This window comes from Saccopteryx leptura, chromosome 8 (assembly GCF_036850995.1).
Source record: "Saccopteryx leptura isolate mSacLep1 chromosome 8, mSacLep1_pri_phased_curated, whole genome shotgun sequence".
NCBI lineage: Eukaryota > Metazoa > Chordata > Mammalia > Chiroptera > Emballonuridae > Saccopteryx > Saccopteryx leptura.
Window position 1 is genome coordinate 52,636,427 of NC_089510.1, and position 20,728 is coordinate 52,657,154.

The 20,728-nt window shown below is 54.4% G+C and overlaps 1 protein-coding gene across 1 annotated transcript in view; it reads right to left on the bottom strand.

Moving 5' to 3' along the window:
* Positions 1-19,577, bottom strand: part of ADCY5 (adenylate cyclase 5) — a 163,945-nt gene extending 144,368 nt beyond the window's left edge. The window contains exon 1 of the mRNA XM_066348010.1: positions 17,898-19,577. Within this exon, the coding sequence (XP_066204107.1) occupies positions 17,898-19,025 (1,128 nt within the window). The 5' untranslated portion in view covers positions 19,026-19,577. The remainder of the gene's footprint in view (positions 1-17,897) is intronic.
* Between the last annotated feature and the right edge of the window lie 1,151 nt (positions 19,578-20,728).

Genomic DNA, 20,728 nt, shown 5'->3' on the forward strand with positions numbered 1-20,728 from the left:
CAGGGCTTGAAGTCCTTTATTATTTGACCGCATTGCACCTGTTAATGTACACACGGGGAGGACCTTCAGAGGTCAACTGCTCTGTGTTGTACAGATGAGGAAACTGAGGCGGAGGCAGATGTCTCCCTGTCAGGACGACTGTGCTGCAGTCACACACCGTAGTATCACAGCTGATGTCCCTGCAGCCACCTGCAAACCTCATTGTCTGCCTCCTCTCTGGCCACTGCCATATGCTCTGCTCCGGGCAGCTTCCTGCCTCCTGCCTTCCGAATTAGTCTCTTCCGCTCTTCTCTCCCTGCCTCGCCCACAGCCTCCTCCAGCTCTGCCCCTGAGGACCACCAGGGGCAGAAAGTTCCTTCCTACTCTCAGTCTAAGCGTCTCATTCTGCCTTCCCCGGCCTACCTGGGTGAAGTTAACACAGACACCTCCATTCCTTCAGCGGGGGCCTGGCACTTCCCAGCATTTTAGGGAGGAAGGGCCCTGCCAGCCTCCAGTTTTTTCTCCACCTGGGAAGGCACTACAGAGTAGAACTGTGTCCCTGGGGCATAGGCCTCAAGTTTGGGGGTGCCTACTTAAGGTCCAGACTCCCAGCATCTACCCCAAACTTACTGGATCAGACTCTCTTGACAAGGGAGCCAGGAATTGAATTTTCCACTAGACTGGCTGGGAGTTCTTACACACATTGGTTGGGGAGCTGCTGGAGCACAGGCTGAACGTGTGAGCACGGGGCTCTGCTGCACCACTCGGACCGTGCAGCCTCACGCACGCCGCTCGCCTCCTCTGGGCCTCAATTCTCACCTATAAAATGTTCTCCAAAGTAAATAAGTAAATAAAAGCAATGCCCACCTAAGGGAAGATTATGCGAGTCAAATGAGTGACTAAGTGCTCAGCGCTGTGCGTGATGAATGGTGGGAACTGGCTGTATCATCCTATCTTTAGGCTGGGCATCTCAGGAAGGTAGATTTCCATCAGACTGAATACTCCCCAAGGGAAAAGTCGGAGCTTCCTCTTTCCTCTCCATGCCCGGGCCCTGGCGCTTCACTGGGACAGTGGCACGGCCGGGGCACGGAGAAGAAGCAGAGATGCAGTTCCCAAAGGACAGCCTGCCCGCACCAGGCAGGCTGTTAGGACACCTCCAAACCCAGAGGAGCCATGCTCAGCCTCTCCCCAGCCTCACATGGAGGTGCAGGGCGATCACAAAGCCCTCCTTCCTCAGAACAGAGGACACCTGGCAATCAGGTAGTTTCCTGAAAGCATTTCCCTCCAGGAGCCTGGAGATGTCCGAGTTCACATAAACGCTGAATAAACTAACAACAACAGGGAGAGGTACCTGAATACCAGTTCTCTGTAAGAGGAGGGCTGGACAAGGGGCAGCGGTCGGTGGAAGAATGTGGGCACCCTCAGGGTGGCACATTCCACTGGTGTGGCCAGCCAGTGACTTCTCAGCTCTGGGAAGCCCAAGGCGCTAAGCCTCTGCACTCTTTACTTGAGCAGCACCCACCTGCATCCAGGTCGTCCTGCCCACCAGCCCCAGTCGCTGCCTCATGCTCCCAGGCCCGAGTTGTCCCTATTAGGCTAATTACAGCTGGGGGTGTGGAGACAGTGGGAGTCTCAGGATTGGCCGCTCAGCCCGCAGTGAGTAAATGCCCCACACCGCACTCCAGGGCCAGCCCTTCTTCCCACCACTCAGCCACGTGTGCCGGTGGGGCCTCCTTTCTCCCGCCTCCTCACAGCACAGAGCTGCAGCACCAGCCCAGAACCCTTCCCGCCCCAGACCCTGCCGCCCCCGAATGGAACTTCGAGAGGAGCCTGGGGAAGTAGAGTGCAGCATTCTGTATCTCTTCATTCCTTTCATTTAGAAACCAGGTCTGTTCTCTAAATCCGGGCTTACGGTGACTTTTCTGTTATTTCCTGAAGATTCAGAGCAAAAATAAAGAACAAAAAGACTGCAGGGAAGGCAGGCTGAAACTAATCTTACAGGCTCGGCCATGGCCAAGAAGGGCTCACCTAGATGCTGATACTTCCTCCAAGCAGAAGCAAACAGTGGCCCAGAGGACTGCCCGCCACCCCCGTAGAGGGGATACCACTTCAGACCCAGCAGGAGTTACCCACAGGCCCGTCTGCCAGTGAAATCACCCCGAAGTCTCAGAGGGAGAGGCCCACACACCTTCAAATCTTTAAATCAGCCCCACTGAGGGTCATCAGGTGGAAAAGCAGGGCAGCAATACCTGGCATGGGGAAGATATCAGATGTGACTAAACTGGCTTTTCCAGGCCACGGTCACCAATGCCAAAGAAATATTCCACTTTAAAAATAAATGTATTGCTCTGGCCGGTTGGCTCAGTGGTAGAGTATCGGCCTGGCGTGCAAAAGTCCCGGGTTCGATTCCCGGCCAGGGCACAGGAGAAGCGCCCATCTGCTTCTCCACCCCTTCCCCTCTCCTTCCTCTCTGTCTCTCTCTTCCCCTCCCGCAGTGAGGCTCCATTGGAGCAAAGATGGCCCAGGCGCTGAGGATGGCTCCTTGTCCTCTGCCCCAGGCGCTAGAGTGGCTCTGGTCGCGGCAGAGCGACGCCCCGGAGGGGCAGAGCATCGCCCCCTGGTGGGCGTGCCGGGTGGATCCCAGTCGGGCGCATGCGGGAGTCTGTCTGACTGTCTCTCCCCGTTTCCAGCTTCAGAAAAATACAAAAAAAATTAAAAATTAAAAATTAAAAAATAAAAATAAATGTAAAGCAGGAACCCGAAATTAACACCCCCAGGCCTGACCTGTGTGGCGCAGTGGCTAAAGCATCCACCTGGAATGCTGAAGTCACCGGTTCGAAACCCTGGGCTTGCCTGGTCAAAGCACATATGGGAGTTGATGCTTCCTGCTCCTCCCCTTTTCTCTCTCTCTCCTCTCTAAAATGAAGAAACAAAATCTGAAAAAAAACTTATATGATCTTTCCCTTTAAAAAATAACTCTCCCCAGATAACCCCATTCCAAAAAAGACCACATCACAATCCACATGTGGCCATGCAGGGAAGATTGAACCCGGGGACAGCTCCCTGTCCCAGATGGGGATGCTTCCCAGGCCTCAGCCCCAGGCATCTGGGACTTCTCACTCATCTTGGTCCTCAGATGGACCCCAGTTCCATGCGCTTCTCACGGTCCTCCCAGAGCACGAGGTCTGCAGCAGGATCCGTGCGCTTCTGGCTCTGATGCTAGAAGAGAGGTAACCTCAAAGCGGATAGGAAGGAAATCCTTTCAGGGTGCAAGGCACACCTCTCCACCCCCTGCATATCACCTCGTCTCTGCCATGCATGCTGATAACGATGAGCGCACGTGGGGAGTCGCTAACTACGTAATCTCTTGCTTACATTTCATGACCCTCAGAGTCAAAGAAAGAGTAATAGTGGTAATAACTAAAATGACATTGCTATTTATCTGTTGTGTAACTTTGAGCAAATTCACTCATCCATCCAATACATTTTATTGAGCATCTACTACGCTGTTCCAGTGTACGCTCTGGTTGGAGAGAGATACAGACTAACGAATACGGCTGGAGGGTGGAAGGCCACAGGTGTCTCTACAATGTTTCACCATTCAAAAGTGAAAAACCACATAAAAAACAGAGAAGAGTTCATTCCAATCAACAGGCACTTGTTTGTAGCTAAGAGGCCGTCAGGAATGTGGTGAGATCTGCTACTTTGCTGAGATAGCTCTGTCAAGCACGTGGTATAACAGTCATTTTCGAAAATATTTTTGCAGTTATTATAGCACTGCTCTAAGCCATTTACCGAGCCATGTTTGGGGCTAATTGCTGGTGATAGCAACAACATAAATATACTGAGCCACAGCCATGCCCGGCAAGATTTTATACACCAACCACCAACCAGGTTTTCTTCCCCTAGTACACGCCTGCAATAATTTTTAGTGGCCATCACTCTTGACTGAACCACTGCAATAAACCCCTTCAATATAAACAACTCGCCTTTCTATATTACCATAAATCAGACTCGGCGTCATCCATGGGACCCCTCGGCTAACGGAGGGGGCTCAGGGCAGGCGTTCTCAGCCCTGGTGCGCATCGGAATCCCCAGGGGCAAGACAGCATGCTGATTCCCAGGCCCGCCCCAGGTGAGCCTGGAGACGGGGATTATGTAAAAACTCCCACACGCGCCTGCACTTCCCACACCTTCAGCTCTGTTGGGTTACTTAACATTAACCCACCCAGAAAGTTAAATGCCAGCCGTGGGCATTTGAGGTGAGAGACTGCGGCTGACACACGCACTATATAATGCATCGCAATCAACTATGAGGAAATTTATGACACCCTGCAAAAATTGCTGTTTCATGGGATTTCTTGGGAAAGAGTGAAGAATACTTTTTGGAATTTGTGCAGTATCCTTGCTCGTGTTTTTGTCCTTAACAGTTGAACTTGCCTCTTGGCAAGACTCTGAGGTTTCTTCCACATTTTACAGCTGGAAAGAGGGAACTGGGGAGCCCTCAGGGAGCAGGAAAAGACACCAGAGGAAAGATGAGGAGAGGAGAGGCCAGGGTGGTAAATGGGTGCGTCTTGCTCCTTCCTGACATCGTCTCATAGATCAGCGGGCGATCGAGAGAAGGAAAGCCAAGATGAAAGCCAGTGTTTTCCCAGGCTGAGACCCTAGGCAAAGGGCTCCTGGCCCGAGAGGAGAAGCTTGCCCTGTGCAGAAGGGAGCACCATGGGGACCCCTGCTTCCCAAAAGTCAGAACTCCCTGTGAACCTGCAGATGGGAACTATCTGCCTTCTTCCCACAGTACTCGGCAAGTGAGGGTCAGAAAAACAGTAACATTCGATAAATATTTGGGTATTAAAACTGGCAAGGTCCCAGCCCTCAGAGGGCTAAGAGTCGAATAGAAAGACTGATCAATAAAATTACCCACCAAGATAAAATTACGAACCAGTGTAAGTGCCGCAGAGAAAAAAGAAGAGGATGTTTCTAATTTAGATTCACAGCCAGATGTTACAAAGGCAGGGCCCCTGGAGGGGCACCAGCCCCCCCCCCCGCCGCGCACTGGGGGTGCAGCTCTGCCCCCCCCCCCGGCAGCCCCCTCAGCTGAGGTGTCAGGGCGAAGGCGCTTCCCGGCTGGCACTGCCACCTGAGAGCCAGTCGGGGGCGGGGTGGCGGATAGATTCCTCAGGAGAAGGGACTTGACCAGAGGAAGACTTGGGACTTGAACATGTTAAGTGAACAAATAAAGAGACTTTCCATCCCCAAAAGAAAATGTGGAAATAAAACCTCGAAAATCCACTTAGTAAAAGAATGGCCCTTGGGCAGGAGTTTCATCTTCCTTTAGTTTTCTTGAGACGAGTGAGAGGGACAGAAGTGGATTTGAAGCACAGCTGAAGGATATTTGGGGTCCGTTTTAAGAGGCTGATGGTTCTGGGAAGTTGGGTTTAAAGCACAGCCTAGGCTCTGGACGAGTAACTCCACCGGTCAGAGTGTCCTGATACAACCAGGTTGAAGGTTCGATCCCGGGTCAGGGCACATACAAGAATCAACCAGTGAATGCACAAATAAGTGAAACAACAAGTTGATGTTTCTCTCTCTTTGTCCCTTCCTCTATCTCTAAAAATAAAAATAAAAAATCAATCAATAAATTTTTTTTAAATGTATCCTAGAAATGCACCAGAGTAAGCACTAAACTGCATAGGGCATTATCTACTAGATCAGGGGTCCCCAAACTACGGCCCGCGGGCTGCATGCGGCCCCCTGAGGCCATTTATCCGGCCCCCACCGCACTTCCGGAAGGGGCACCTCTTTCATTGGTGGTCAGTGAGAGGAGCATAGTTCCCATTGAAATACTGGTCAGTTTGTTGATTTAAATTTACTTGTTCTTTATTTTAAATACTGTATTTGTTTCCATTTTGTTTTTTTACTTTAAAATAAGATATGTGCAGTGTGCATAGGGATTTGTTCATAGTTTTTTTTATAGTCCGGCCCTCCAACGGTCTGAGGGACAGTGAACTGGCCCCCTGTGTAAAAAGTTTGGGGACCCCTGTACTAGATGCTACTCAGTAGAAAGACCCAGCATCTGACCTCCAGGATGTACCGAGAAGTGACCCTGTACGTCCCCAGAAACCTCCTCCCTCCCCGCCTCTCCACGGATGCCACTGGGACTGGGTGTGAGGCAGCCTCACCCCAGAGCTAAGCATCGCTTCTGGGTCTCCTCCACAATGCCACTCAGGGGCTCTTCACAGGGAAACATCTGCTCCCTGGTGCCCCCTGAACACTTCTGCCTTTCCTTGCAACATCACTGCAGGCTCAGGAAATGACAAATAATTTAATGCCCATCTGAGCCAGACACCATGAGGGAAGGGAGGCCATCACGATGAAAAAACCATGCATTCCAAACCCAAACCGAGACGACTGCTGGAGAGCAGCTGTGCCTCCGGCAGCCTCTGCAGGCACCGCAGGGCGGGCCCGCCGTGGAGATTCAGAGAGCAGGCTTTGGAGTCAGAGATCTGGATTGGTCTAGCGGCTCAAAGCTAACAGACTACCTGTGTGACCTAAATGAGGTCACTCAACCCCTCTGAACTTCTACCTCTTCCTCCCTGTAACTTTGAATGAATGCCCTTGCGTGTGTTACCTTGTTGGGACTCCACAACAGGTCCTGTCAGTCAGGAATCTATTATCCCCAGTTTACAGAGAGGAAGCTGATTAAGAAAGGGTAAGGCAACTCAGCCAGGATCCGATAGCCAGCATTTTCCCCTGGGCTCCTGGGCCCCAAAGTCGGTGCCTGCTCCACCTTAACCCAGCACCTCCTCAGAGCTGTCGAGAAGTAACTGAGATCACTATGGTCAAGTCATTTGTCAGCTATAAAGTGCAAATCAATGTAAAAGCATTTCTGTCTTTGGGCTGATATATGAGCCACGACCTAGGAGACAGAAAGCCACATATTTTTAAGAAGCAGAAGTTCAAAAAATATACGTGTATTTGTAATTTTTAAAATTTCACATCATTCTGCTCGTCCAGCAAGCACTCTGCTAGCGACAAACATGTTTTCAAACCGGAAAGAGGGCCCGAGGCGGGGCTAGGGTTCCGAGTGCGCCACGGAGAGAGGGCCCGAGGCGGGGCTAGGGTTCCGAGTGCGCCACGGGGAGAGGGCCCGAGGCGGGGCTAGGGTTCCGAGTGCGCCACGGGGAGAGGGCCCGAGGCGGGGCTAGGGTTCCGGGTGCGCCACGGGGAGAGGGCCCGAGGCGGGGCTAGGGTTCCGGGTGCGCCACGGAGAGAGGGCCCGAGGCGGGACTAGGGTTCCGGGTGCGCCACGGGGAGAGGGCCCGAGGCCGTGCTAGGGTTCCGGGTGCGCCACGGGGAGAGGGCCCGAGGCGGGGCTAGGGTTCCGGGTGCGCCACGGGGAGAGGGCCCGAGGCGGGGCTAGGGTTCCGAGTGCGCCACGGGGAGAGGGCCCGAGGCGGGGCTAGGGTTCCGGGTGCGCCACGGGGAGAGGGCCCGAGGCGGGGCTAGGGTTCCGGGTGCGCCACGGGGAGAGGGCCCGAGGCGGGACTAGGGTTCCGGGTGCGCCACGGGGAGAGGGCCCGAGGCGGGACTAGGGTTCCGGGTGCGCCACGGGGAGAGGGCCCGAGGCGGGACTAGGGTTCCGGGTGCGCCACGGAGAGAGGGCCCGAGGCGGGACTAGGGTTCCGGGTGCGCCACGGGGAGAGGGCCCGAGGCGGGGCTAGGGTTCCGGGTGCGCCACGGGGAGAGGGCCCGAGGCGGGACTAGGGTTCCGGGTGCGCCACGGGGAGAGGGCCCGAGGCGGGACTAGGGTTCCGGGTGCGCCACGGGGAGAGGGCCCGAGGCGGGATGAGGGTTCCGAGTGCGCCACGGGGAGAGGGCCCGAGGCGGGATGAGGGTTCCGGGTGCGCCACCGAGTTCCACACCTGCTGCGTTTCTGCTCCAGCGGGCGGTCTGTCCCCTCCCTGACGCCCACGTCAAACCCGGGTGAGGATCCTGCTTTCTCAACTCTCAGTGTGGATTTCCTCAGACAAAGACCCTGAGACGGGGACTAAAGAACAAACGGTTTATCTGGAAGACGACCCCAGGAAACATTAGAAGGGGCTTGGACACATAAGAAGAGAAAGAAAAGAAAGTCACACAAAGTTTTCAAGCATGTTACCCCTGTGGACAACCGGAGCTGAATCCTTCTGTGAGACTGGGACCAATGTGAAAACACACGCCTCAGAGTTATACTCCCTCGCCCCCAGCAGCAAGGGAGCTGGGGTATTTATCCACCAGCACCCCACAGTCATTGGTTGACAGCTGCTCTGGAGGGGTGGGGGTTCACTCTCAGCGCCTCCGACCTGCCCCGGCAGCAGACAAACGGGCTAAGGGCCAGAGAAAGCCCTCAGGTGCTGACAGCTGGACGTCTGGCTGGCAAGAGCGGAAAGGTACATGCCCCCGGAATACGGGCAGACACTGAACCATCTGCTATGATCACTAGCTGTGTGACCTTGAGGAAGTTACTTACCTTCCCTTATTCCTGTTTTACAGCCCTGAAATGGGGATAAAAATGACTTTCTCATAGGGTTGATATTAACATCAAATAATATCAAGTTCGTAAAGGATAAGCCCCGTGCCAGGCTTGCATTTAAGATGCCACATAAACCCTTAAGAGAAACTGAAACTAGATAAAAGAGGTATCTCCCCAGCCCCTTCCCGCCCCATCACTTTATTTTAAGAAGGATTTGGGACCCAGATGGGAAATGAGACTTGAAAGCAGGCAGCTAGCCAACACAAGCTGGGCTATCTCCTTCCTGAGGGAAGAAAGCCCCCAAACACGGGTGTCTAGATCACTCTCCCAGGTCTGTCCCAGAGGCAGGGGCTGGGCCCTGAGAAACTTCGAGCTTCCTCCCAGCCCTGCAGCAGTGTGTCCTAAAGTGAGTCTGAACAAACACTGACACCCCCCTAATCTGTTCCTTGGAAAACTGGTTCTGGGGTCAAATATGTTTGATATGTGCTTGGGAAATTTTAGTACATATTAACATACTAAAAGCTTTAAAGTCCTATAGTAAAGAAGTCTATCCTGTTTCACCCAGCATTTCCTGAACTTGTATGACACAGAACTGAACGGGTACATGTGAAACTTCTATTAACATCCCTCCAAAGGACACTTAGTGGAAGAGTCTGGGAGCTGGGATGCAGGTTGAAGCATCCTGGAATTCCCAAGGCCTAGCACAGTGCCTGGCATACAGTAGGCACCTAATAAGTGGTTGTTGTCTAAATGAATGGGAAGAAGGAGAAAGAATGGCTTAATAATGGTTTTCAACTCTGTGAAGCGATATAGTATCAGCAGTGCCAGGCAACAGTTCTCTGTTTCCAGGAAGGCACACATTTTAAATGGCAGCAGGAGGGATCTGGGAAGCCCTGCTCCGAGTTTGGGATCACAATCCACCAAAATAGGCTTCCAAGCTGAGCTACATCTCCTCCTCCTGTGGAGGTGTTGGTCTAGCACTTCGGCACAGCCGAGAGTCTGCGTGCAGCTGTCCACCCACCCCACCACTAGTGCACACACTCATTCATCCTTCCAACAAAAAAGCCCTCACCGAGTACCTACTGTGTGCCAGGGCACTGAGCCGGGCACTAGGTCTGTTAGGACCTCTTCCAAAAGCCAACTGGGACTTCAGTGAGCTGTGTGATAAGGCCCAGGGAGCCCCTAAGGGGGAGGGAGGCCAGACCACCCAAGTGTGAGGTCAGGAAGCCTCAAGCCCAGAAGCTACAGCTCATAACCCTCCCAGAGAAAGAGGCAGTGGGGGTGTGGGAGTGGGATTTCATACTGACACATGAGGTCGGCCTAAAGAATAAAGCCACTACTGTTTCCCAGTGTTTGTTTGTCTACCCCATTTTTCTTGTGACTATATCTCATTGTTCCCAGAGATAACCCTGCCCCCACTTCCCCACTCTTCCCTCTCCCCACAAGCACAGCCCCGATGCACCCTTCCTGTCCTTCCTACTCTTCCCCCTTCAAACCCACCGTAACTCTCTACCTCTAGCCTCTCTCCTCCACCCCCAGCTCCTCATTCTCCTCATCCTTCTCACTCCGCACCATCCATTCCAGACCTGCATATCCTCAAGGTTTTTCATATTCACTTACCAGGAAAATGAATTAATAAACCAGGACTCAAATTGAGGTCCATCTCTCTGGCGAGCCCCCACTACCACCACCACTAATGGAAAGCCATAGATTGCTTTGCCTCAAACAGGAAGGGGGCTTGGGAATGGGTGGGAGGAGGAACCAGAGGAGAATATGAGTCCAGGTCTGGGACGTCCTTTGCGTCCTGTTCCATCATTACCAGCTACCTTCTGGGACTGCATCCTTGTACCAGTACACACTCCCAGCCCCACTTGTACGGGAGCGGGGGGCATCCCAATGGGTCTGCAGTGATTTTGCTCCCTCTAAACAGAAGCTGAGATGGACATGATGAGAGGACACTCCAATGAACTTTAGGAGGCAGTCATGCTGCTGCAAGATATTAAACCACAGAATCCTAAGGACTGTGTGTGACCTGAGCAGTTATCTGGGCCAATGATCCCAAACTTAAGATTTGGTCATCAAGACCACTTGCAGAGCTTTGAAAACTAGATCTAAAAAACAAATCCAGCCCTGGCCGGTTGGCTCAGCGGTAGAGCGATGGCCTAGCGTGCGGAGGACCCGGGTTCGATTCCCGGCCAGGGCACACAGGAGAGGCGCCCATTTGCTTCTCCACCCCTCCGCCACACTTTCCTCTCTGTCTCTCTCTTCCCCTCCCGCAGCCAAGGCTCCATTGGAGCAAAGATGGCCCGGGCGCTGGGGATGGCTCCTTGGCCTCTGCCTCAGGCGCTAGAGTGGCTCTGGTCGCAACATGGTGACTCCCAGGATGGGCAGAGCATCACCCCCTGGTGGGCGTGCCGGGTGGATCCCAGTCGGGCGCATGCGGGAGTCTGTCTGACTGTCACTCCCTGTTTCCAGCTTCAGAAAAATGAAGAAAAAAAAACAAAAATACAAATCCACCCTGGGCTCCACCCGAGACCTTGGGAAGCAGAACCTGCCGTTTCCTCAGTAACAAGCTTGGCAGAGAGCCGTCAGGTCTCCATCTGACCACCTCCACTGACACCGGTGGCTGCCCCAGGGGGCATCTGGCTTGACAACTTCAACTCCAAAGGCTAGAAAGGTAACTCCTACCCTGAGCTGAAATCTGTTGACTATTTCCACTTGCTACTACCAACTCTGCCCTTGGAAGCAACCAGAAATAAATGTAGTCCTTTTCCTAACACGTGACAGTCGGGATCCCAGCAATAACGCCTTGCCTGTCTCTTCAGCTTTCCTGACCTTGCTATAGTCTGCTCTCCTCCCAGCTAAATAGCCCCCATCCTTTCAAATGTTTTCTCAGAAGTCAAGCTTTCCAGTCCCCTTGCCAAATCAGTCACCCTCCTAGGAATTCTTTTTTTTTTTTTTTTTAGAGAGAGGTGGGGGGGGGGACTGACAGGGATATCTAAGACAGACAGGAAGGGAGAGAGATGAGAAGCATCAACTCATAGTTGCAGCATCTTAGTCGTTCTTTGATTATTTTCTCATATGTGCCTTGACCAGGAGGCTCCAGCCAAGCCACTGACCCTTGCTCAAGCCTGCAACCTTGGGCATTAAGCCAGTGACCTCTGGGCTCAAGCCAGTGACCATGGGGTCATGTCTATGATCCCACACTAAAGCCAGCAACCTTAGGCTCAAGCTGGTGAGCCCATGCTCAAGCCGGCAACCTCAAGGTTTCAGATGGGTCCTCAGCGTTCCAGGACGACGCTCTATCCACTGTGCCACCGCTTGGTCAGGGTGCCCTCCTCTGAACTCTAGCACCAAACATGGTACTTCAGAAGGGATTTCAATCAGCCAGTGAGCTAGATATGCTCATAAGTCTACACAAGACCCTGCTGGTCTTTACCAACAGCCAGGCCAGAATGCAGACTCACATTAAGCTCACAGTCCCACAACGAGAAACCCCTAGATTTTGCTCACACTGCTGTAAATAGAGATCTTCCCTATCTTGCATTTGGACATTGCCTTGAGAAAAGGGGAGGGGAAACAGGGCTTTCCAATTATCTTCATGAAGTTTTGTGTTTGAGAAAATAAATGCTGATCCTGACCTCTACTGGCTAGCTCCCCCCAACTGATAAGCATGGAGAAAGAAGGAAATGCTCAAACATCACTTATGTAACTATACCCAGAGAATTTACGAGCCCATGTCGGAGCTCCGGGAGCAAACTGTTTCCCATCCCAAAACAGGCTTCTGCTCCTAGGAAGCAAAGGACTACAATCAGGACCCACCACCAGGTAAATAGTTAACCGAGGTGCGAGCAGGCAGTCATGGACTGGAAGTCCCCCAGCAAGAGGCTGGTACCATCACAGGGAGGCTTCCACATGGGGTGCCCCTCCCAGCTACGCGCACCCCCACTTCTGCCGGAACCAAGGAGGGGGCTCCATTCACCCCTCTCGGGAGGAAAGGAGGTCCAGCCCAGGACAGGCCATCGCCCTGACGCCGGGCAAGGGCCCACATGCACAGGAAAGCTGCTGTCCAGGCCCGTTGAAGCTGATTTTTAAAACTCTTCTGTGAGGCTGGGCAGGTTTCTGTGATGGGGTGTAAGACATTATCTGTGTCCTCTTTACATAAGAACATGAGCACACTGTTCTAGGTTCCACAGAACACAAACCTCGTGGTCTTGCTTCAGATCAAAACTTACATTGAATTATTAACAGTGAACATTCCTGCAAATACAGCAGCTGATCATTCTGTTCCCTGCTGGGTCTCTGCCATTCCTGAAGTCCTCCCCACAGGAATAAAGACACCCCTGGGATCTAGAAAACCACCCCCGCCCACTAGAAGCCCTACTCTAGTGGTTTTTAACCACTGGTCCACCAGGAATTTCCTGCCGGTCCACGAAGGAGTTAACCATCCTGAGGCTGTATGAAGATATAGGGTGCTTGAAAAACACTGTCCTACTCAACCCCCAGCCCCAGAGGCCTCTGCTCCCCTCAAAGCACCCCCTTCCCACCCATCGAGGAGGCAACATAATCGAAAACAATTAGCAAAAATAATTAGAAAATACAATTAGCCTCGAGGCAAGGCAAGCAGACCCTCCTGAGCTCCAAACACAGCCCCAGGCCCCACCCCCAGCCTGCTGTGCTGCTGGAGTTCACAGAGGCCAGATCTCTCTGGTCCACAAATGCGGGTGTTGGGGGAAGTAATTGGTGGCAGGTGATTCCCAGTTCCCGGTGGTTGCCCTGGAAGTGTGTCCTCCTCCACACCACCCAGGCAATCAGGGAGGCAGTGGCTGCCAGCAGTGCATATGAGGCAGCCACAGTGACCCACCAAACAGGGCTCTGGGCCAAGTCCCAGAGGGAGGAGGCAGCTCCTCAGTGGGGCTCACTGGGCAGCTGGGGAGGTGAGGAACAGGAAGGGTTTTTGAAAGGGAAGGGCAGTACTCCACAGGGTCAGGGGAGCCAACCACTCAAGTCTAGACCCCAACTCATTATGAAAATGTGCATCCAAGGAACTTCCCTAAGAAGCCAGAGGTCAAGGTCAGAGGGCAATCAAGGCTCAGAATTAGAAAGGCACATGGCCACAGGAAGCCAGCCACCAGCCAAGAATAAACAGGACAGAGCTGCAATGATCTCCTTTCAAAGTAACACAAAGGCTTCTCTGGACCTACCTCCATTACCTGGGCCAGCCCAAAGAACAGCCACACACACGCACACACATGCACACACACACACTGGGGCCAGCCCACACAGCAGACACATTCATGTGCATACAACATGCACACTGGGGCCAGCCCACACCAGAGACACACACACGCATGCACGCACTCACGCATGCACGCACTTCTGCACACACATAGCCCACCCCTTGGCAGCCACAGCAGTTGGCTCCCATCCCCATCCATCCCCAGCCTCCTCGCTATAGATACTCACACGTGCTCACAGTCACAGAACATCACCTACATGGTGCCTGTGCCTTTCTGATATCTGGAACAACTGGTGACACTTGTACATTCAAACAGGCACAAAGGATAAAATGCAGAAAATCACTGAGCTTCTCCAAAAGGGTTAGGAGGAAGAGAGAAAAGGGCCGCAGACAGGCTGGGTTGGGGGTCCCACACTGCAAGGACAACCTCCAACAGCGCTCCCAAGTTCACGGGGACCCACACAGGGTCATAATCTTCTGTCAGAAACCACATCAGGCAGGGTTAATGTAACTGCAGAATAACAATACCCCACACTGAACAGAACTCTCTATTTTTCAAAGAGCTCTTCTATCCATTATCACCGCCTAAAGCCGGACAGTGGAAAATGCTCATCTCCTTGGTCAAATGACCACCCACCATCACAAGCCCCAAAGATTGCTCTCCAAAATAATCTTTAATAGCTAAGCATATGTAATAGTTGTGTGAGCATGCTTGTTTGTGTGTGAGTACATGCAGAGGCTTTATGCAGCAGAGTGGGATACAGTCAAACAAAAATGAGGTTGCCATGGCAACAGGCTCCAGCATCATCGCAGCCTATTAACACAAGTGAGGAATGTGTTTGGCAGATGCTTGAGTGTTATTTATGGTATGGGCGTAGCAGAGGGACTTGTACACGCAAAGAAGGAGAAAAAAACAGCCCCATGACGCTCCTACTGTACCCCATCAAGGAGACGACAGTGAGACAAGAGCACAGAAGGAAAGGCAGGGAGGCTGCCGATGGGGAGTAGAGATGGGGAAGCAGGGCAGGCAGAGGAGAGGAGAGGAGAGGAGAGGTGGGCAGAGAGCAACAGGAGAGGGGAAGGGAGAAAAAGGAAGGGAGAGAGAAAGAGCAGAGGGGGTGGGGGGTGGGTGCCACGGGAAAAGCTAGAGCCAGAGATGTCTTGAAAGAAAAACATCATCCCCTTGCCCTGGCCAGATGGCTTGGTTGGTTAGAGCTTTGTCCCAAAGCACAGAGGTTGCCTGTTCGATCCCCAGTCAGGGCACACACAGGGACAGATCCATATTCCTGTTCTTTTTCTCCCTTCCTCTCTTTATAAAATCAATTATTAAAAAAGATTTTTTTTAAAAAAATCCCCCAAAGTGAACTGCCCCACCTTGCCTCTCCATTCTCTCTTGAATAAAAATTATTAGGAGGTACCAATTAAAAAACCAAATCACAAAAAAGAAGAAAGAGAGAGAGAGAGAGAACCCAAATGTTTCTCCTCCTAGTTGGAGCAAATGGCAGAGCTCCAAACATAAGAGGAGTTGGGGAAGAGTAAAGTACTCAAGTGAGAGGGGGCCAGCCTCACAGAAGAAGTGAAAAAATGCCAGTAGTTTCCTGAGCGCCTACTACATGCTCACAGACACTGTGGATGGGACTTCCCAAAGCCCTAACATTCAAAACTAGGCACTGCTGCCCCATTTCCCCGGACCCGTATCCCATATCCTCATCAAAGAAAAGAACAAGGTACCTAACCCAAAGCATCCTCAAATGTCTGCCGCTCTGGGGTAAGCTAAGACAGACTTTAATGCTGGACTGTTCCACTTATATTTCCCCACCATCCAGCAGGGTTGGCTCAAGAAATAGAAATTTTTTATCAGACATAATCAGAAAGGTAAATCAAATACAAACAAAAAAGACCCCTGTTTTCTCTGAAGCCAAAAAGAAACAATGCTTGCACTCCACTCCCTTGTTGGGGACCATTCCTAACAAGCTCTGCTGTATTTCAAGGAGATCTTGAGAAATTAAGTGTAAAGTCAACCCAAAAGCCTACACCCAAGTGAAGGTGTAAAGATCACAGTGGGAAAAAGAAGCCAGGGCTGGGGGCTTGTAGGGGTGGGGAGAGGAGAGGAATCTGCCTGAGGAACTAGAAGTCAGACAGATACTCTGTTGCTGCAATGGCATTTTCATGCTAAGATGGAGTTGGAGCAGCCCAGGTTCCTGGGATCTGACTCCAATCTCCTGAAATCATACATGTAGGATTACTATAGCTGTAATCAGACTCTATATCCCAAATCTGGTTTAAGAAATACCCTGAATGATCCTGAAAATCTCTACCACTCTGTGTGGATGACATGCTCTTCTCCCTGCAGAAAAGTCAAACCTACTCAAGCCAGGAACAACTCCCCCAAAGTACAATATCCATGTGACAGTCTGGGTCCTCAGGTCGAAAAAGTTAAAGCTTTTAAAGCTTTAACTCCATCCAGCAGGGTTGGCTCAGTTAACAATAGTAGTTAACTTTTCTTTAACCGTCATCTCTCAATAGCCATCTCTCTCCAGTTCAAAGCTGATCTCTTTAAGTTTTTCAGATCAGAAAAACTTTAACTTAACATTAACAACCCCACCTACTCTACTCATTGGAACCCAATCAAATTGGCAACAGTTATTAAATCCCTCCTAAGTACCTTGCACTGGGCTAGACAAGAGAGGACAGAGGAGGAAAAACATGTATAATTCAGGATTCCTGAGTCCAAGGTGCTTACATTGCATGGGGAGCAAAACCAATGGACCCTGAAAATAGTAAGTGCTCCCTGCTGTGGCTCTGAATCCATTGTTGCCATGCAGAAGCGGCCAGTATGGCTGTTTCAAAGGAAAGGGCTCCTTGCAGGAGGTGAGGCTTGGGACAGAGGAAGGTGGAACTCTTAAAGAGCACACACAATCCTCTCCTTCTTTAAAAAAGAAACCTGGGGCCCAGAGAGGTCCCGTCCTTCCCAGTCACAGAGCATTTTGGAGGTGCAGCTAGAGTTCAGCTCCTTGAAGTACATACCAGTGCCATTCCCTGTGTGAGAGTCAGGGGGCATAGGAGAGCCCCTCAAGAAAGCTGTCATCCTCAACAGGATAAAAGTCTGAGAAAAGCATTAGAGGTGGAAAGAAAGAGGAGGGCAATGACAATGGAATATAATTAAGAGGTTCTATAGAGGAGGCAAATACCCTCAGAGGGTTGTAATGGAGTTCATGGTCAAGAGACTAGCCTGCAACAAGGGCCACTTGACTCTCTCCCAGTTGAGCTACATGCCAACCAATGGGCTTAACAGGGGTCCATGGATGAGGTCCATGGGGCCACAGACAAGGGGATTGCTAAAGGGAGGTGTGCACATCAGAAGGGCTGGTCTCACTCTGAGGTCAGTGTGGCAAGTACACTCCTCACCCAAAACCCTACAGTGGAGTCACAGGTTAACAAAGTTTTATTTCCTCTTGAGTCCACCATTCTAGGCTCACCCAATCAGTCCCAGCAGAGATAAAAGCCCCCACCACAAGCAAGTGCCAGGAGCACCAACAGGAAGCGGTCAGGATATCCAACATTAGCTTTCTGCTCAAGCAAGGAACGGGACTGCCACCATACATATCTCTGAGGGTTCCTCCTCCCTTTGCTGGTGGCAACTTTTTGGCTTGGGGCACCTTTGTAAACAAAACAACCAGTCAGTCCCAGCCTCAACTGGCAGGGTAATCACTACTCTTCCTTAAAACTGGGCAAGAGGTGCCCAGGGTCTCCCCAATCCTTTATCCAGGATTTTGTTAACAAACTGGCAATGGCTCTAAGGAGGGAGAATCTGCTACAGGGTCCAGCCACTTCTGTTGGGGGCCTTTATACATATAGGGAGACAGAAGCACAGGGAGAGAAGCGGACTTCTCCATATCCTTCGTCATTCTTATCCCTACAATAATGGCTACAGTTCAGTGCATGTTTTCTGCGGTCAGGAGCATTACGTACAATACAAGGACACTCTTTTAATAAATGAAAAAGCTAGGGCTGAGAGCAGATTAATAGGCTCAAAGACACCACACAGATGACAGCAACATGTCTCTCTGCCCCTTTTCACCACTTCAAAAGTGGGCAGGTGGGGTGCTTGTCTTTGGCCTGCTGACCCCACAATCCAGTCCCTGTGGCCAGGTGGGCCCCTACCTGCTTGAGCAGAAACTGGTCCTGGGCATTGGAGCGCAGGGCAATTGCCAAGTGGAGGGCAGACAGGAGCACCCCGCTGAGTACCGCGGCCCGCATGCGCACGGGCAGCAGCGTGTAGATGGTGTAGATGAAGAACACGGTCCACCAGATGCCCTCCGAGGCGCTGCGCGGCTGGGGCAGCAGCAGGCCCACCACCTGGACGGCCAGCACCACCCCAATGAGCGCATAGCAGGCCAGGCCCATGTGGTCCTGGTGAAAGGCGGCGCGGTTGCAGAGCACAGCCATAACGAGGATCACTCCCACAGCTGTCGCCAGTACGGCCAGATAGGGCAACTGGAGAGGTGGCCGCGCCGCGTGGAAGGCCAATATGACGAGGCACACAAGCACCAGCACGGCCATGAGCATGGTGAGGCTGCTCTGGTTCAGACGGAAGAAATAGCGCTGGTACAGCCGCTCCAGCTTGTCCGACGGGAATTTCTTAGAGCGAAATATCTGTAGCAGCGCCAGGCAGCAGGCGCCCAGAGACAGCACCGCACCGCGGCCCGTGCCCGAGCCCGCCGAGCTGCCGCCATCCCCGGACCCCTCGTCGCCCTCGATGGCGCCGGCCTCCAGATCGTCCGCTGCGCGGCCCTTGCCCCGCCGCTCCTCCAGGCCCAGCTCCACCGAGCGGGGGCGCACCTCTGTCCCGCCGGCTGCGGCCGCTGAGGCCGCTGAGCCGCCGCCGCCGCCGGCAGGGGGCGCCCGGGTGCTGCCCCCGCCAGCCGCGCCCCGCCGCTGCCGGCGGCTGCCGCGACCGCAGTCGTCGCCGCCGCGCTCCTGCCAGGCAGACTTGGAACGGAAACTGAAGCCGAAGCCCCCGGCTAGAGGGTCGTCGCCACTCAGCGGAGGATCGTCGTCGTCGTCGCTGCGCCAGCGGCTGGCCAGGCGCTGCTGTTGCTGCGGGGTCACCGCCCCCCCAGGTTTCTTGGTAGAGCCGCGGGACGAACCCCCAGGGGCGTGCGGGTAGCCATTGGCGCGGGAATCGGCCGCTCCCCACGCGGGGCGGTGTTCCGAGCTTCCCCGGGACTCCCGCACCGCTGCTGTCTGCGCCGCGTAGCCCGGGGGGCTCACGCTTTTGGAGCTGGACATCCCCCTCTCGGCCTCGTCGTGTTCTTCCTCCTCCCCCGGGGGCCGGGCCGGGGGTCTCCAAGGGGAGGGCGGACGGCCGAGCAGGGGGACCAAGCTGGGGTCACACGTCGGGGGCGGCCCGGGGCCCTGCGCAGCAGCGGGGCATCTTGGCACCCCCGTCCTGAGCGGAGAAAGAGGGCGAGCTGGGAGGTAGGCACAGCCCCGCGGTGAGAATTGGCTGAGAATACGCCTCAGGAGTCCCAGGTGCGAGATGGAGTTGATTCCCTGCTGGGGCAGCGGGAACTGGTCGAGCTGCTGCGCCGCGCGCAGAGGGACGTCCGGACTCCTGGCTCGCGTCGAGCTCGACTAGAACCAGAGTTGCGGACGAGGCGGGACGGAGAGTTGTCCTTGCAGGCGGCGCCTCCCCGGGGCTGCCAATGCCCGGGCGCGGCTTTCGCGGATTATGCCTTAGCGAAGCGCAGCGGCACACGCGGCTCGGCGGAGGCTAGGGCGGCTCAGCGGGGGTCCTGGCATGGACTCCAAGCGGGTGCTCTTTCCTCGCAGCGTACTGGGAGCGACTGGGAGGTGCGAGCGCCAACCAGCATTATTTTCTTAGGAGGGGTGGGGAGGTGGGATGGAGGGTGGAGAGGACGGGGGAGGGGGCGGCAGGCGGAGCAACAGCTCTGGAGCCCGGGGGGGAGGGTCCGGGAGCCCGAGGGGGGGCTGTCGTCCGCATCCCCCACCTCCCGCGTCGAGAGTGGGAGCGTGCCCCCGCAAAAGCCTAGCAGAGCCTTAGCGCGTCCGCGCAGGGGGCGGGGGCAAGGACCCGCTCCTGCGGCGCGGCTCCCTCTTCCCCTAAAACGGACCGGAGCTGGCCCGGACCCGCTGGCCCAGAAGGACTGTCGCGCCGGCTCCGCAAGCTCTAGGCTCCTCGCAGCCGGCTGCGGGCCCACCGCGGCCGGGTGCAGAAGGACTAGGCGGAGGGCAGAATCCGGCGTAGCGCCGCCGCCGTTCTGCCCCAACACAGGCGGGCTTCTCCCGGGAAGCACGGCATCCAGAGATCGAGGGCTGGGGCTTAGATGCAGCCGGCTGGCAGGGGCCCGCCCAACAGCCGCTGCGCTCCGGTGGCGCTCCGGAGGTGCCCGGGGGAGCCAGGCTCAAGGCGCGCCATGCACTCCGCGGGCCCTGCGCCGCTCCGGCCGCTCGCGCCGCTCCTCCCTTCTCGCTTGCTAGCCGCCGCCGCCGCCGCCGCGGGAGCGCCCTCCGCATCCCCTCCTCCCGCCGCCTCCCCGCCCCCCGCGCTGCTCCGGCCTTGGCTCACAAGGACTTGCGGCCGCCTCCGCCCCTGGCCCGGCCGCGGTCCCCGCCTCGGCGCCCCGCGGGCATCCTCAGGCCCGGCTCCTGGAGCCGCAGGGGCCCCAGCTCCTCTTCCTCACCTAAAATTTTCGTCGCGCCCCCTCCCTCTCTGGCTCCTGGAGCCACGTTCAGCCCTCCGTCTCTTGGCCAGCCCTGGGCGGAGCGCGGTCCTCCCCGTACTGTTTGGGGTTTTGTGCCCCTAGTGCTATCTCCCCTCTTTTGTGTCCCCCTTTTATCCCCCTCCCCCCATTCAACCCAACTTCAGCCCGAGCGCTGCGCCCCCCTTCCCTGGCCCGGCTCATTGGCCGCTTCCTGAGCTGTCAGACTTGAGTCCGGCGTTCTTATTGGGCCATTCTCTGGCCTGGTGG